This window comes from Camelina sativa, chromosome 17 (genome assembly GCF_000633955.1).
Source record: "Camelina sativa cultivar DH55 chromosome 17, Cs, whole genome shotgun sequence".
In the NCBI taxonomy this organism is placed as follows: domain Eukaryota; kingdom Viridiplantae; phylum Streptophyta; class Magnoliopsida; order Brassicales; family Brassicaceae; genus Camelina; species Camelina sativa.
Genome location: NC_025701.1, coordinates 202,191 through 220,437, shown reverse-complemented (window position 1 = coordinate 220,437; position 18,247 = coordinate 202,191). Strand labels below are relative to the sequence as shown.

At 33.6% G+C, this 18,247-nt stretch overlaps 4 protein-coding genes and 1 long non-coding RNA gene across 7 annotated transcripts in view; 1 reads left to right on the top strand and 4 right to left on the bottom strand.

Annotated features, from left to right (window-relative positions):
- Positions 1–325, bottom strand: part of LOC104754244 (NAC domain-containing protein 1-like) — a 2,515-nt gene extending 2,190 nt beyond the window's left edge. The window contains exon 1 of the mRNA XM_010476382.1: positions 86–325. Within this exon, the coding sequence (XP_010474684.1) occupies positions 86–239 (154 nt within the window). The 5' untranslated portion in view covers positions 240–325. The remainder of the gene's footprint in view (positions 1–85) is intronic.
- On the bottom strand, positions 1,259–3,618 carry LOC104754242 (NAC domain-containing protein 1-like). The gene is made up of 6 exons (XM_010476380.2): positions 3,352–3,618; positions 2,946–3,229; positions 2,604–2,723; positions 2,148–2,507; positions 1,916–2,065; positions 1,259–1,830 (listed from the first exon to the last, which is right to left on the bottom strand). Exons 1-6 carry the CDS (start codon positions 3,500–3,502, stop codon positions 1,624–1,626), a joined length of 1,272 nt encoding a protein of 423 aa, XP_010474682.1. The 5' UTR covers positions 3,503–3,618; the 3' UTR covers positions 1,259–1,623.
- LOC104754241 (NAC domain-containing protein 3) lies at positions 5,683–7,655 on the bottom strand. Of its 2 annotated transcripts, none has more exons than XM_010476378.2 (6): positions 7,312–7,655; positions 6,960–7,207; positions 6,756–6,857; positions 6,336–6,563; positions 6,114–6,242; positions 5,683–6,007 (listed from the first exon to the last, which is right to left on the bottom strand). In XM_010476378.2, the coding sequence occupies exons 1-6, from the start codon at positions 7,481–7,483 to the stop codon at positions 5,801–5,803; spliced, it is 1,086 nt and encodes a 361-aa protein (XP_010474680.1). In that variant the 5' UTR covers positions 7,484–7,655; the 3' UTR covers positions 5,683–5,800. The 2 variants fall into 2 exon arrangements, with proteins under 2 accessions (XP_010474680.1, XP_010474681.1); XM_010476379.2 differs by having other exon boundaries at positions 6,336–6,551; positions 7,312–7,654.
- LOC104754240 lies at positions 11,205–11,991 on the top strand. The gene is made up of 2 exons (XR_762098.1): positions 11,205–11,349; positions 11,772–11,991. It is a non-coding gene; the product is annotated as an uncharacterized LOC104754240 (long non-coding RNA).
- LOC104754239 lies at positions 16,051–18,223 on the bottom strand. 2 transcript variants are annotated; one of them, XR_002036293.1, is made up of 7 exons: positions 17,869–18,223; positions 17,573–17,762; positions 17,415–17,453; positions 17,070–17,325; positions 16,649–16,974; positions 16,410–16,574; positions 16,051–16,312 (listed from the first exon to the last, which is right to left on the bottom strand). XR_002036293.1 is itself a non-coding variant. In XM_010476377.2 (6 exons), exons 3-6 carry the CDS (start codon positions 17,415–17,417, stop codon positions 16,509–16,511), a joined length of 651 nt encoding a protein of 216 aa, XP_010474679.1. In that variant the 5' UTR covers positions 17,418–17,453; positions 17,573–17,762; positions 17,869–18,223; the 3' UTR covers positions 16,319–16,508. The 2 variants fall into 2 exon arrangements, 1 of the variants encoding a protein (XP_010474679.1); XM_010476377.2 differs by lacking the exon at positions 16,051–16,312 and having other exon boundaries at positions 16,319–16,574.

The window sequence follows — 18,247 nt, the reverse complement described above, 5'->3', positions numbered from 1 at the left end:
CCCAACGACTCTCTCTCTCGATCACGCACGTACGGTGGCAGAAAATAATTAAAATTCGAAAAACCGTGATAGTAGTATAACTTACAGCGCAACGTCCAAGGATCGAAATCACAGATGTTGACCTCGTTAATGGCCCATTCTACTAGACGAGTGTTGCCCATAATTTTGTGATAGAGATAGTAACCGACGAGCTCGTCGTCCCTCGGGCGGAATCCAAACCCCACAAAAACATCATCCATCTCTCTACCTATTTCTCCAAATGTTTCAAAGAGACTAGTACTTTTCTGTTTTATTTAGAGGAGAGAGATGATGAGATGAACTGAGTGAAGAAAGAGTTAAGAGTTTAAATAAGCCCAGAAATATTATTATTTTATTATCAGTATTTTTATTTATGCTACTAAATTTATATATTTTAAAGTTAAATAATGGATCTTCTTCGGTTCAATTTGGTTTGGTTTTGGCTTTCACCGGTTTGTTTGTTATTTTGATATTTTTCTCCTTTCTTTCTTCATAAACCTTAAATCAGATTCTTTGGTTTGGGTTTTATTAATAGAATCGGTTTTGGTTGAAAAGCTATGAGAATTGAAAAAAAAAAAAAGGTAGGCTTATTTGGGAAGCTTTAAGGCTTACAAGAATTGGACGGTGGACATGTGTGCCCTACAAGAATTGAAATGGCGAGAAGCTGGAATCTTTCTGCTTATGTAATAAGTCCGTAATTGTAATTGTAATTGTAATTGTAATCTTTCTGCTTATGTAATAAGCTGGAATCTTTGACCATGCTTACTGAATACTAAAGAATGTTCTACACTGACATGTGTCTTTGATATGTAAAAAATATGTGTAATATCTCTCATTCAACCATTGTTATTATATGTACAAACATAAATCCTTTAAGATGGATAAAATAGGTCGTAGGTTTCTGAGATATCAAAAAATTCTACCATCTTTAAAGATTGTTGACGCGTTAATTGATAACAAGATTCGGCTTTCTTACAAATTTTGAGGATTAGTCTATGTTTAGCTTCATGATTACCCAAGAATAAGTGTAGAGACAACATACTCTACAACAATGTAATTAGTAAACAAACCGTAAAAATACATAAGATAAACTATTTTAATTAATTTCAAACAATCCTAATGTATATTGCTTGTCAATTTTCGGTCAGAGGACTTTAGTTCTTCGCAACATGAATTAGTTGGTATTACAAAACTTGCTGAAACGTCATAGCACTAGTTGCTTTTTTTCCATTGCGCCCTCCGTTACACTTTCTTGATGTGTTCAATGAATCTTTGAGCCAAACATCCTTTGCACAACCTCTCATGTATATATACCCCTTTCTTTTGCAGAATTATTTGATCACTTTTATATACAAAATAAGAACTACAACACAATACGATTCACTAATTATGAACATACACTTTTCTCCCCCTTTCTTTACATTATTACACTTTCTGCATTTTTTTTTTCCTTCTCTCTTTTTTTTTCTCTTTTTTTTTACACATACTTATGTAAAACACACAACTTCAGACTTTTCCGGAGTGAGAAAACAGAGCAAAGAAACCAAAAGGAAAAGCACACAGACAAGAAATAAAAACTGTGAGCAAGAATCGGATTTGACCTCTTTAACCAACAAGAATCATCGAACCAATGATGGAGATGAACAGTAAGACGCCAACGATCATGTTTATGAGATAGTTCCACTGTGCATTCCTTTCACTCCTCTTCTCCAAAACAATCCAGCTCTGCTTCACCGTCTTGGTGGATGGAGGTTTCTTGATCGAGTCTTCCGCCATTTTCCACTCGCATTCGCTTTTCTGCGTATTTATCACCTGCAAGCACACCCATAATTTAGACTATATGTTGGTTTCAGGTTGCGTATCAAAGTATGTTGTTTCTCAGTGAGAGTGTTAAAACCTTTTCTTTGCTCTGACACGGTTGCGCCTCGTAATTGTGCAAAGGCTCAACGACAGTGTTCAATGATGGAACATCATCATCTATAGGAGTATAGTAAGACTCATTTGAACTACAACCACTATCAGTCGAGCTCGAAGTGTCTCCGAAAGTCTGTTAAAAAGCCAAAAGTCGATGTGTCAGAAACAGAAGCGATGGTATAGATTCTGAATATATAAGTGGTCCAAGTGCTTACCATTGAGTCATTGTCACTGCTATCATCACCCAAAACCCCAGTCACAGGTTTTTTGGGCTGGTGATCACTGTAATGCTCTTGCATAGATGTCCTTTCACGAGTTTCTTCAATCACAAAGTTCCGAATGAGCTCGGAGTTTTCATCATATGGGGCCGCCGAGTAAGGAACTTGTTGTTGCGGGTAGAAATAGTCACTCAACCACTGGCCGTTGTTTGCTAAATCATACTCAGGGAAAGGGTTGTAATATCCTGAATTCCCTTGAACTGATTGCTGCATGTTAAACTGCTGGCCATGATTTGCTGAATCATACTCAGAGTAAGTGTTGTAAGATTCTGAGTTTCCTTGACGTGATTGGTTGACCTGAAACAAAAATCAACAGTTAGACACAAGCTTAGTTTTTTTAGTCTGCTTACTTCAGAGCTAAGAGCAAACAAACAGTTTTGGACATTAACTCACCACAGAACCTTCACTATTAGCCATATTGGGGGCAAAAGCGGGAGTAGGATCTATTGCATAAGCAGAGAGAACGTCCGGGTCATCACCTTTGTATTCAAGCCTGCAGATAACATAGGTCCTCTGTAAAAATTCCAGAGGTAAACACAAAAGTTCGTCAGTAAAAAACATTGATAAGAGTTCTGTCAAAAGCTAATCCTAAAACTAGATTCTGAACCTCACTGGTAACACTACATAGTTTCTAATCATAATAACATTGATGAGTTCTTAGCTCAGCCTATCTAGGGATACATACACATAGATGAGTGAGGGGTACACTTAAGACAAGATCCTGAAATGACGAACCTTCTGTTCAGGCAAAAGGTCGTAGTGAAACTCGTGGATAACCCAGTCGGATTTGGTTTTGTCAGGGAATCTTGCATCGAGGAAGACCAAAACCCTTTTATGACCAATCTTACCACGAACGCCGCTAGCAATCCCCCATTGGTCCTTGACTTCCACAGATTCTCCGGTAAGCTTCCACTTGCCAGAAACCGTCGTCCTGCTCTGTCGATTCCCATTCCCATACTTGTTTACTCTACAAGAGAAGAAATACCACATAGCATCTCTCGATTTGTACTTTGATTGGACTGTTTTTACAAAACCAAAACCAAAACCCTAAATCAGAACAAACCCTTCCAATCAAATAGATCAATTCACGCGAGCATATATATGAATGAAACAAAATTATGAGGAAAATTGGGAAACTTACAACGCAAGTCCCAAGGATCGTAGCTACAGATGTTGACTTCGCTAATGGCTACTTCAACGTGGCTGCTGTTTCCTTCAATTTTGTTACGGAGATAGTGACCGACGAGCTCCTCGTCGTTCGGACGGAATCCGAACCCAACTCTATCCTCCATTGTTCACAAAAAGGAAGAAGTACCCACCGATTTCGATGGTAAAAGACTAAAGAGCTTCGCCGCCGAGATCGCTCTGTGTATTTCTCCGATTATATTACTATTCGTTTTGTTGTTTGGTATATAAATTAATTTGGAGGGAGGAAGACAGTGAAAGCAATGCGTTTAAATAACCCCCACAAATATTTGTTTTTATTTATTATTAAATTTAATATGGATCTTCGGTTCAATTGGTATATGGTTCTGGTTTACACAGTACCGGTCTTAACAATTACTGAAACAACGGTATGTTTATTATCGTCTAACTCTTAATTTCTTTTACTTATTATTAATCAATGTAAGCAAACAGAAATCAGATATAAACCAACAACTAACATACTGTAGTACTGCATTTATCGATTAAAGAAAAGGAATTAAAAATTAATTTTATATAATCGGTTTTAGGATTTGGATTTTGGATTGAATCGGTTTGGGTGAACCGTCGATTATACTACATTCCCTATGTATTAGTAATCTGAATTAGTAGCATATAAGAAGAAGAAAATATATTTTAAAATAAAATAAAATTGGAAAGGCTTATTAGGGAAGGTGATGGGCGGTAAGAATGGGTCCCAAAGCAAAAAACAAAGGTGATCAACTCGAATCTGCCTTGTGGCTTCCTTAATTATGCTGTGTGAACACGCTTACTATTTTGATCTTATTCCTTTTTAGAAAACATTATTGAGGGTTCTTATCTTTAATCTTGTTAAGATTTTTTTTTTTTCTTCGAGTGGCGAATTGTTGTATCTCCAAATGACGGAATCTAGGCTACATTCATGACCCTTTTCTTCTTTTTTTTTTTTCATTTTATTTTTTTACTTTTGAATTTTGATAATGCCGTATATGGCATAATAATGCGTTAGAAGATAGTTAGTGAAACAAAAAATAACAAGAGGACACGTGCTTTCAAAAATTAACCAATAGGGGACTTTACTTGTAAGAAAAAAACTTTACTCATAAACAAAATAAAAAAGATTAGGGGAACAAAATCAATATATAATAGAGAAGTCAAAAGTTCATCCACATCTTCCGTAAATATATAAATACACACTTTACCTAATGTTTATGTTAGCATTGAACTAATTAAAGGTTCATCTAATTTACATCCATTTTTGTGTAGTCTAGATGTGCCATTGTAGATAACATAATGTTGATAACGTTAGATTATTTATGATAATGTTGATTATCTATGATAATACCAAGCCTTGCATCTTAATCTATACTTTTTGTTGTTATTATCATTAAATTTTTATTATGGAAAATGATTCTCATTACTTTCTAAAAAAAAATATTTAGATTCAATTTTCTAAATTATATTTTTGCACTAGATTTGATTTGGCTAATGTTAATTAAATTCCAATATTTTAAAAGTTTAATAACAGCTTAGCATTACTTCTCTGACGTTATTAGAATTCTTTAAATGTTTTAATTTGATATTTTTCTGACGCTTAATAAGAATTTCTTTGATATTTTTCCAACACTGCTTCTATGCGCGGACGGATCTGACCAACATCATAACAATCCGGAATCGGACAGTTGTTGACATCAATCCACACCGACGTCGGAGTCGCCTCTTTGTTCTTCAACATCATCCTATATAATAAACACATCATAAAGATCCAAGTTACGCTTTTTTGTAATCTAGAAGAACCGATAAAACCTTGTACAAATCAATCATACATCAGATAATAGCAATTTGAGACCAAACCTCAGCCAGGCAAACAAAGACGCAACTTCTCTTTTCTCGCAAGTCAGTCGAGAGCTCCAGTAAAATAAAATAATGCGGTTTATACTTAAACATCAACGATGACAACATGCACGTGTGATAATATTGATTTAAAAAAAGTCCAAAAGAGACTCTTGACATAATAACTTTGAAGCATCTTTGATTTGATGATTATTTATTCTTGTTTTCTTTTGTTGAACGAAAACTTTCGTGGGGTTTAGGTAGGAGTAGGACTAGAAGAGTCGACGCTGATTGCTGCTACGTCAATTAAATTTGACCATTTGGGTTAGCTGTATGATAAATTCAAATTTTACAACTTTGAGTTCACTGACTACTTCTTATCACAAGTATTTTACCTTTCACTAGATAAAAAAAAATGGAACACACGTCCGAGATGGAAAAGTTGCAAAACAAGATAAGAGATTGTCGGTCAATTGGAATATATTAGGACACACATAGAGTAAGGAAATAGTTACAAAACAAGATAAACATAACATATAGTTTTACGGATCTTGGAAAGTACAAAGGTGTTTATATCATGTTCTTGAGATAGGATAACATAGGCGAATTTTCTTGACGAATTTTTGTACCATCCTAAGAAAGAAGTTACCAGCTCTTTTGTTCTTCTTGATCATCTCTTGACCCAATTTATGATCTTCAATCTCAGTCCCACGTGCATCATCACAAGGATTCATCTTTTTGATCTCAGTGGTATCAACATTAGTTCTGAGAGCTTGGCTCACCTTGAACCATCATATCAAAGAACCCAAAACGCTTGTGAGTAATGAATGGCACAAAGTTAGCATTAGGGATTGTTAGCCTCAGTGAAAGAGAGATAATAAAGCTCACCTCTTGAGTTAGTGGTGACACTAACTCGACTGTCGAATTAGGAGGTTCTGGCAGGTCTTTGATTTGGTCTATGCGATGATTTGAGCTACCAAAACTATCATCACAAGTGCACGAAGTTCCAATAGAGTTCTGTCATATATATCAGCCAAACTCAGCTTTTATGAGAATGAAATATGAAAACAGAGGATTCTCAAGGTAAGACATAGTAAAAACATTGCTTACAGTGGCCGGAGATAGAAAATCAGAATCATTATCATCACTGCTATCGATATCGTCAGTGAAGACACCAGTCAATGACTTTGGAGGTCTGTAATCGTTGCGATTATCCTGCAAAAACATGATATTCGTCTCCTCATCATCATTATCATTCAACCATGTTTTCCATTCCTCCTCTTTGGTAGCTATAGTTGCTGCATCATCGAGTTGATGAGCCTCTTCCTGCAAACCAAACTGACTTGAATCTGGTTAGTAGCATTAGTTTCATCACGTGATATATAGCAAAAAGATAGAAAGGATAAAATACCAAACTAATTAAATGTTGATTAATCAAACAATATATTAATGAAAAAAAGGAGAAGAACACAAATAAGAGTCGTTCGTTGTCAGATTAAAAAAAAAGAGAGAAACAAAGAAAGTAACGACCTCAGATCCTCCAGAATTGTTCACAAGATGTAAAGGGGGAGAAGAAACCTCGTTCTCTTCACCCTTAAACATTACTTTACAGATGGTATATGTCATCATCTTCTGTAATAGTTAACAAAAAAATAATTACTGTACAGATTCAAATCAAATCACAATCGCAGCTCAAAAAAGTTACAAAAAAAAAAGAAAAGAAAAACAGAGTACCTGAACAGGGGAGAGAAGGTGGTACTCGTGCATAACCCAATCGGATTTGGAATCCTTACTAAAGTAAAACATCAAAACCTTTTTCGCACCGATCTTAACACGGTTGCGCATGATAGCCTTTGGGTTACCAGTTATCTTCCAAAACCCAGATTTCGTTTTTCTGATCTGTTGCTCACCTCTGTCGTATTTGTTTACCTTACGGCTGAAGAAACACCAAGACTTATCTTTCAATTTGATCCTCGACTGACCTGACCAAACAAAACCAAAAAATCCCAAAATCAGAAACTAGCTGATGATTTGATTTGATACAGCACTGACTACTGAGAGGGGAACTCGTGAGATGGGGACTTACAAGGTAACTCCCAAGGATCGAAGCTACAGATAGTGACAGTGCTAATGACTTGATCGACACGGCTCGTGTCAGTTTCCAGATTTTTTGGCCGGAGGTAATCATCGACGATCTCCTCGTCGGTCGGACAGAATCTTAAACCCACCGGAGTCTCCATTTCTCTAGCAGCGATCATAAAAAGGGATATAAAAAGAAGAGAAAAATATCAAAATATGTAGGAGAGAGCTTTCGCCATTGTTGCGGTTCTTCTGTAATGGTTAAAATCCAAGGAGGAAGACGAATGAAGGGTTTCACTATTCATATATATATATAAGCGGAGATTCTGAAATTCAAAAATAAAATAAAATAATAAACATTTTTACATCCCTTATTATAAAGAAAAAGAAAAAAAAAAGAGAGTGAATGTGTAGTAGTATTTTATTAATTTGTGACGTGCGTCGATAATACGCTATTTCAAAGGGTTAAATTTTGCAGTGGTAAAATACGTGGCATGTTTCTTTATCACTTGTCTTATTTTTTGGTCATCCTTTGTTTATTATTATCATTCAGTAATGAACAAATTTTAGTATTGCATTTAGATATATATAGTCCATAATACCAATCTACAGTAAGAAAAATATTCCCCATCAAATTCTCTCGTACCTTGTGACTTTAAGAAAAAGTTAACTTTATACTAATCAGAAAAGGAAGGGAAAATAGAGGATTAATTAGCAAGTTGCAATTTTGCGTTTAATCAAAAAGAAGAAGGGAATATAGAATAGTAGTGACGTGATAGTTTCATCACGTGCCACTAGTAGTTAGTTACCCCCAACACGCAACTCTGAAGAAATTACTTACATTTATTTATTGAACATGATTGATGTTTGATGTTTGATGTTTCCCTTTATTACATTTTCGTTGGCCCATTCCGATAGCACCTGATTAAAAAGTTAAACGTCATTTGTGTTGAAACAGATACAAAAAGGTATCTCTATATGCCAATAGGAAGCTTCGTAGAAGCCGTAACCAGATAATAATATATAGGAAAAGAGGAATTGGCATGCCCATTCAAAGTTAATATTAAACTGCAAAAAGAAAAAGGATAAAAACGATCTCTCGATGAGGAATTTGGAATTTTTATCACTTACCTTATGATATATCTCTTTCAGATTTCTTTTTAAAAAAAATCATATCTCTAAAGTGAACGAGAATATCGTGATGAGCATTATTTTATAATGATTTATTGCAATTACAGTAAAACCTCTATAAATTAATAAGATCGGGACCATGAAATTTTATTAATTATAGAGGTTTTAATTTATCGATAAATTAATAATTATTAATTTATCGATAAATTAATAAAATATTAATTTATGAAGAGATTTTTAATTTTCATAATTTTGAAAATTTTATATTACAGTAATATACTTTTGTTATCATTCATATTTTTTTAAAAAGTCTTATTATAATCTTTGCTATCATAATTGCTAAGTTTAGAGTTTAGGTAAAAATGACAAATGTTAGAAGTTTAGAGTTTAGAAGAAATTGCTACTAGTATCATTCATGGTAATGATGAAGTCAAAGAATATCTTGAAGTAATTTAAGAACCAATTACATGTAAAGAAGCAATTATCACATTTAATATTTTCCACAATTTTTGAATGCGATTTGAAAAGACGACAATGAAAAAAATTAGAGATGAACTACAATAAAAATGCAAATTCAAGAATATACAAACAACAATAGAGTCATATTTCACAAGATTTTGTTAGATATATATATATATATATATATTTATTTATTATTTGATTATTAATTTATGATATTGATGGGACCATATTTTTACATAGGATTTTCAAAAAAATTATTATCTAATTAATTTATCGAAATGAGTCATTTTTTACACCGGCCCAACTCAGGACCGGAAGAATTTATTAATTTATAGCGAGTATTAATTTAAAGAGTATTAATTTATAGAGGTTCTACTGTATAGCAAACTACAGTTTTTGAATTGATATGAAGTAATAGAAGTATATATTTGTGTATTTTAAAGGGTTAGTTGAGTTAAAATTGTGATGCTAAAAAAAAATAAAAAAAAATTGTGATGCTAAATACGTAGCAAGTTTAGTAAACATAAGTATATATCGCGTTCATAAAGAATATAAACATTGCTTTTGCCAATCTTTTTTGTTTAAATATAGAAAAGAAGGGAAAATGGTATTCAAATTTTTTGAAAATTCTAATCAAAGATTGACATATAGTGACGTATATTATTCTTTCTTCTTCTTTTTTTTTTTTTTTTGGTTTCCATGGTTAAATGTTATACCCAAAAAAAGAAACGAATGGATACATACTCGAAAACTAAGGGTTTGAATGGTAACTGCAGTCAGGGCAGTCAAATCTGTCTGCGGTCTGGACCGCTCTATTTTTGGGGCGGACTACAGACCGCTGCGGACCAGTTCTATTTGTATACAAAAGCAGTCCGCAGCGGTCTTGTCTCTACTTTATTTAGACCGCACCACTATGGACTATATTTATTGAATGGTAAATTAAAAGCGGTCCTGTCCGCAGACAGATTTGGCCGTCCTGACCGCTGCAACCATTTACACCCTAAGACTAAAAGCACCCATTACATTAGCTCCCTATCCGAGAGATACAAAAGTGGAACGACGTATGTTTATTCATCTATTGCACTTATCATGTGACAGTTGTTACTCCCAGCACGTAGTATGATATTCATATTACTATATATATATTTTTTTTTCTTAAACATGCTTCCTTTTGTTAAATTTGATGTCCCATTTTTTGGAAAAATCCTGAAAGGGTCTCTGGTTAACATTGACGTTTTAATTTATATACAGAGAAAACTTCGTAGAAGGCAGGCGTAGATTAAAAAAAAAACAGACATCATATTTGTAAAAAGAAAAATAGAGGATAATCATAGTATAAAGTAAATTTTATTTTGCTAAATCATAGTATTACGAATGCGTAAGTAAACGTTTAGTTGGCATGGTAAAAGACGTGTGTGTGCCTTGCATAATCAAGTTGCAATTATGGAACAGTGAACTTGTAGTAGTGGGCCAGGAAATGCTACCAAACACCATCCAACGACCGAATCTAAAATATGTGAACTGATTGGGCGACGTGGAAGTGTTTTAATTACACGCGCCCTTCTTACTTTTCAACCAAGGCACAGTTTCAACTTTCAACTAAAGGCTAAGCTATAATAAAATCCTCTTTACAATAATAATAATCGGAACATGAATCTTTTGTTTGGTTTTTGTCATCATATCAAGTTATCAACTCTCAACAAGAGAAAGAAAAAATTAGACCATTTTGTTAGCTGTACTTATCTCTATCGTAATCGTGTATGAATTGAAATTAGCCAACTTTGTATGATTGACACACACACAAAACAATAGGCAAATTTACAAAACAAGATTTGTTCAGAAAAGTTACTCCGGCCTTAAAATTTATGTAGCTATTTGGCCCATTATGTGGCCTAATTCGGGTCATTGAGTAAACAACTGTATATGTTATTAATTTACTGTCCGGTTACTGTCGTACAGCATATATAAATGATAAATCCATAATAAATATGACCGTTTAGAAACAATTAAGTTTATCACTTCACGTGCTAGCTAGCTCTGCAGGGTGGGCGTCTCTTATGATATTACACATTTGTTACAATTTTAACTTTTTAAAAAAAAAAAGTTTTCCAATTAATCTCTGTCACTTGAGATTTGACAGTCGAACGTTGGATTGCAGATAAAATATGAACGTTTGAAACAATTGTTACTGTTATGAATATAATAATTTTATTTTTTTAAACAATTGTTACCGTTATGAATGACTAATTCTCTATAAATATTAACATTTCTCCGCCTCTTCTCTCCTTCAAAGTTCAAAATACTAATTCTTAAAACAACTAAAACTCTGTTATTTTTTTTTCCATGTCCGAATATGTTTTTTCACTTACGTTTTCAAGTCAAAACTGTTTATAGTTCCTAGTTCCCACATCCTCAGAGACAAACATAGAAGCATGCATCATCACCCTTAAAGGTAAGAGACTCTGGTCTGATTACGTTTATTTTCTCTGTTTAACTATATAGTGTTCAGCTTAGTAAATAATATAGTTTTCGGAACATTTCAAATGATCATGTTTTTGAATCCAGCTATATAGATATGGGTGTTTAGTAAAATGTTCGTAAGAATGAGGGCCCTGAAATGTTGTTTCTTAGTATGCATCTGGCTGAAAATAGTAGGAAATAGTTTCCTCTCTGTTTCTGCCTAAGAAAGTACATATATTTTATGATAGTAGAACGATTGTTAAGTCTTTTTTTTTTTATATAAAGGAATTTAACAAAATTGTTGGATTTATTAAAATGACGTCTAAAGTGAATTGTTGTTCTATTTTTAGTTTTATTTGTAGAGAAAAATTGAGGAAATTGTAACGGAAATTAACTATTCGATCCATTTTGCAGATGGCAGTGAAACGAGAGAAGCTTGATTCGTGTGTGTATTCTCTCGTCTATGGCTTTCATCATCCGTCTTAATTGGTGCAGTATAATCTCTAAGTATTTTTATTAATGTTAGGATATAAATGGGAATGAATGATGTATAGAGTTATATATTAGATGTATGTATATGTATAGGACCATTGTATGCGTGTTGTGTGTTAGATGTATGAATAAGGTTATTGTGTGCGTGTGTGTTAGATGTATGAATAGGGGGCCAACGTAGCGACAAATGCTGCAAAATCGCGAACACGCCATATGCAAAACAAGTAACAAAATCACGAACATATCCTAAAACAAAAACACAAAACACGAGCAGCAGCTATACAAATGAACAAAATCACGAACACATTCGAAAACAAAACACAAACACATCAAAGCCAACTAAAGAAAAATAAGAACACGTTAGTCGAAGCACAATCTAAAAACAAGGAAATGAAATGCTGCAAATAGTGAACACGTCAAAGCAAAAAAACACAACACGAAAACATCTTTAAAGATAATATGATCAGCATGAAGTTATGAAGCAAAAAACCACGACATGGACATTAAAAGATCATAAAAACACACAAACTATCGAAGATTATAAACTACACAAGAGCATAAAAAACACAAACTATCGAAGATTACTTCTCATAAACAATATGGACATTAAAAGATCATAAAAACACACAAACTATCGAAGATTAAACAAAACAGGAGCATAAAAAACACACAAACTATCGAAGATTACTTCTCATATTTTCTCAACAGTCAGGAAACAAGCCTCAAGAGGATAGGTAAACAGTATCGTATTCTTCTCCTTAATGTACAGAATCAGCTGCATAGTAAAAAGAAAAATACCACATTGACTCTAATAAACAAATCCCACACATCATTCAAAACTAAGACTAAAAGCACCCATTAGCTCTCTATCGGAGAGATAAGACTAAAAGCATACAAAAGTGGAACGACGTATGTTATTCATCTATTGCACTTATCATGTGACAGTTGTTACTCCCAGCACGTAGTATGATATTCATATTGTACTATATTTTTTTATTTCCTTAAACATGCTTCCTTTTGTTAAATTTGATGGCCCATTTTTTGGAAAAATCCTGAAAGGGTCCCTGGTTAACATTGACGTTTTAATTTATATATAGAGGAAACTTCGTAGAAGGCAGGCGTAGATTAAAAAAAAAACAGACATCATATTTGTAAAAGAAAAATAGTGGATAATCATAGTATAAAGTAAATTTTTTTTTTTGCTAAATCATAGTATTACGAAGGCGTAAGTAAAAGTTTAGTTGGCATGGTAAAAAAAGACGTGTGTGTGCCTTGCAGAATCAAGTTGCAATTATGGAACAGTGAACTTGTAATAGTGGGCCAGGAAATGCTACCAAACACCATCCAAGGACCAATCTAAAATATGTGAACTGATTGGGCGACGTGGAAGCGTTTTAATTACACGCGCCCTTCTTACTTTTCAACCAAGGCACAGTTTCAACTTTCAACTAAAGGCTATGGCTATATTAAAATCCTCTTTACAATCCCTAATAATATCGGAACATGAATCTTTTGTTTGGTTTTCGTCATCATATCAACTCTCAACAAGAGAAAGAAAAAATTAGACCATTTTGTTAGCTGTACTTATCTCTATCGTAATCGTGTATGAATTGAAATTAGCCAACTTTGTATGATTGACACACACACAAAACAATAGGCAAATTTACAAAACAAGATTTGTTCAGAAAAGTTACTCCGGCCTTAAAATTTATGTAGCTATTTGGCCCATTATGTGGCCTAATTCGGGTCATTGAGTAAACAACTGTATATGTTATTAAGTTACTGTCCGGTTACTGTCGTACAGCATATATAAATGATAAATCCATAGTAAATATGACCGTTTAGAAACAATTAAGTTTATCACTTCACGTGCTAGCTAGCTCTGCAGGGTGGGCGTCTCTTATGATATTACACATTTGTTACAATTTTAACTTTTTTTTTTTTTTTTTTAAGTTTTCCTATTAATCTCTGTCACTTGAGATTTGACAGTCGAACGTTGGATAGCAGATAAAATATGAACGTTTAAAACAATTGTTACTGTTATGAACATAATAATTTTATTTTTTAAAACAATTGTTACCGTTATGAATGACCTCTATAAATATTAACATCTCTCCGCCTCTTCTCTCCTTTAAAGTTCAAAATACTAATTGGTGCAGGATATAATCTCTAAGTATTGTAATGTTAGGATATAAATGGGAATGAAATGATGTATGTGAGATGTATGTGTCATGTATAGGGCCATTGTATGCGTGTTGTGTGTTAGATGTATGAATAAGGTTATTGTGTGCGTGTGTGTTAGATGTATGAATAGGGTGCCAACGTAGCGACAAATGCTGCAAAATCGCGAACATATGCAAAACAAGTAACAAAATAACGAACACATCGATCCTAAAACAAAAACACAAAACACAAAACACGAGCAGCAGCTATGAACACAAAGTAACAAAATCACGAACACATTCGAAAACAAAACACACAACACGAAAACAAAACACAAACACATCAAAGCAACTAAAGAAAAATAAGAACACGTTAGTCGAAGCACAATCTAAAAACAAGGAAATCAAATGCTGCAAATAGTGAACACGTCAAAGCAAACAAGTAATCACGAACACATTCTAAAACAAAAACACAACACGAAAACATCTTTAACCAACAACAACAAATCCACGTTAGTCGAAGCACGTTAGTCGAAGCATGAAAGATATGAAGCAAAAACCACGACAAAGAAAATACTAGTAGCGAGGATGACAAAAACAATATGGACATTAAAAGAGCATAAAAAGTAAAAACACACAAACTATCGAAGATTTAAACAAAACAAGAGCATAAAAAACACACAAACAACTATCGAAGATTTACTTCTCATATTTTCTCAACAGTCAGGGAACAAACCTCAAGAGAAGGTAAACAGTATCGTATTCTTCTCCTTAATGTTCAGAATCAGCTGCATAGTAAAAAGAAATACCACATACTTGCCAGAGTCAAGAAATAAACAAATCCCACATATCATTCAAAATAGGAAGAAAGATGGCTAGCTACATGAAGTATAGGTGAATACATGGTCACACATACCAACTATACTATTGTATATTCAACTACACAAAGTATATGTATTACATGGCCACATGCATGAGCTATATGACGTCATGTGTTCAACACCATAGACATACAATCTGGTACACTGATTGATTAATTCCGGTGAAAACCAGTGTTGACTCCGGCGTTGACCAAAAAAAAATTTCTAAAATTAAAAATAAAAAATAAAAAATAATAAGTTATTTTATTAAATCATTTATGGTTTTTATTAATTAAAAAATATTCTATTCAATATCTAAATATTTTTTATATATTTCCTAAATATATCTTAAATGTAAAATAGAGAACCCAAACCTTAAAAAAATTTTAAAAAAATTAATTTAACATATTGTAATTGTGTAAAAGAGGGTAAAAATGAAAATGTTCATATGTTAAAAATAGATATTGTGAATTTTTTGTTGTTGTTTATATGTTAATTCAATATCTAAAGATATTTTTAATATATTTTCTAAATATATCCTAAATGTAATATAGAGAACCCAAACTTGAAAAAAAATTTCTAAAAATTAATTTAACATATTGTAATTGTGTAAAAGAGAGTAAAAATGAAAATGTTCATATGTTAAAAGTAAATATTGTTAACTTTTTGTTGTTTATATGTTATTTTGAGTATGTAAATTTTAAAGAAAAGAGTGTCTAAATTTTTTTATAACAATTACCATGCAAAATTTAGAGTAAAGAGTCATATACTCAATCTTTTGCATATTATTTTCTAATGAAAGTAGTTGAATTTGATTTTATTGATTTTGTAGTAATTAAATAATCTGATTATGAGAGATTTATATATATATATATATATCTTGAAAATAATTAGAAATTTTTATATCTTGAACATAATTATAAATGATTTTATATTTTGAAGATTATTATAAATGAATTTTTATATCTTGAAAATAATTATAAATGATTTTTATTTAACTATTTACTTTAGCTTGAAAAATAAAAAGTAATTAATTATAAGATGAATATATTAGAGATATATAAAAAATATTTGGATATTGAATAGAAAATGTCTTTTAATCATGAAAACCCATAAATAATTTGCTATAATAATTTTTTTTTTAATTTAGAATTTTCTTTTTTAAGTGTTGGTCAACGCTGGAGTCAACGCCGGTCTTTGCCGGAATCAATTGACCGGTGTACTGGATTATATGTCTATGATGTTGACCACATAACGTCATATAGTTCATGCATGTGGTCATGTAATACATATACTTTGTGTAATTGAATATACAATAGTATACTTGGCATGTGTGACCATGTATTCACCAATACTTCGTGTAGCTAGCCATCTTTTTTCCTTCAAAATATATCCAAAAAAGATAAAAAGACTGCAGTTTATACTACACATACAATCAAACCTACAAAACAAAATGAAAAGACCGGAGTTTAGTTTTTTTCGGTTTGGTTTGGTTGTTTGGATCTCTGATTTTTCCAATTTAGATAAAGATTTCATACCGGTCGAGTTTCGTTTTCGTTTTAAGGTCAAATTCAGATTTAAAATAATCATACTAGTTAAACCCACACCATGGGCCTTCAAATCATACGAGTGTTGCTTTATTCTTCTTCTTCTTTTTCTTCACGTCTAGTAAAACGATGATCCGCAGGCAAATAGTCCAACAACTACATAAGGGCAGGAGAGGGTCAAAATTAGACTTGTGAACAATGACAAAATATATGTTTGGATGCTTTATTACCTCGCGTTTATGTCGCCTACTAGTAACATGAGTGTTGAAATTTTCAAAGCCTTGGTAAGGTAGATCCTTGTCGCATATTGAGCAAATCCAGAAGGCAGACTCACTCGTTTCATCAACGCACTTATCATCCTCAAGAGAAAACAAGCTAAGAGAATCCCATGGAACCGGCTGAAGAACGTTGTATCCCCTCGATTTTAGCCCAGAAGCAATCATAGAAGGGAAGGGTGTGCCCAAGGATTTTGCATCGGATATGACCATAAAATTAGCTGGAGGTGGATTGCTATCCATAAACCCAGAAAGAAGACCATGCAAAGTGTCAAAAAACCCTGTTTCAGAAACAGAAGACTTCTTGAGACTCTCTATTCAACAAGTAAAACATCCATTAACCAAGAAAGGTGCAAAGATGAGAGAAGATCCTAACCGTAGAAAATGTTATTAAGAGCGATTCCACTGGAATAGACTCCTTCCAGAATGTCATTAGGGACTTCTGTTAGTCTTCCAATGGCAGTGATGGAGAGAGGACCAGAGCAGCCTTCTTTCTTCAAGAACCGCTTGATGCACGGACCGACCAGACTAGCATCACAGCCAGGGGGAACCGGACACGAATTGATGTCCCAATAGACCATTGTCACAGGTCCCAAACCTCCTCTTGCAATAAAGGAAGGATTTACATGTTTCTGCAGTGGAGAAAAAAAGACAACATAGGGGGCGTCAAACAAAACTATAAAAAATTAGAAATTAAAACAGACTTTGGTAGCATCCTCACCATGGGAGTAACAACACGTGGAGCAGGAGACCTCCTAATCTGCTTGAACAACAAATGAACCAAGGGGGGTCAAAACAAGGTAACAGAGGGTGTTTGACTAAAAATAAAATAAAAAAACAGTTGGGACAATGACGACAAAATGTACTTTGCATAATTACCAGCAGTTCATGATGTGCTTGTAGACCGGAAGTTTCATAAGTAAGGTGGAAAGAGAATGATATGGAAATGGCTGGATAGGGTTTTTGCCGAGTGCTTGTAGACCGGAAGTTGAATAAGGGCAGGCTTTTGGATCGGATATGACCATAATATTAGCTGGATATGACAAATCAATGTAACCTGAAAGGTTACCTGTTTGAGAAAAAATAAAAAATAAAGACATGAGACTCTTATCTATCAGCAGATCATCCATTACTGTAGAAAGGCTCTATAAGGATGATGAGAGAAGATATTTAACCGTGGGGGAGAAGTTTAAGATCGATTCCACTGGAAAAGACCTCTCTCAGGGTTTCAAGAGGGACGTCCGCTAGTTTTCCATAGGCAATGACGTTGAGAGGACCACCACCGTAGCCATTCTTCTCCAATAACCGCTTAATACTCGGACGGACAAGACGAGGATGAAAGCCATCCGGAACCGGGCACATCTTGATGTCCCAATAGACCCATGTTACAGCCCCAGCCTGCTTCTGCGTAGCCCTCTTTATCTCGTTCATCTCCTTCATCTCCTTCACCTCCATCTCTATCTCCTTCATATCCATCTCTATCTCCTTCATATCAAACACTATCTCCTTCATCTTCTTCATCTTCTTCATCTTCTTCCTTTTCTTCTTCATCTC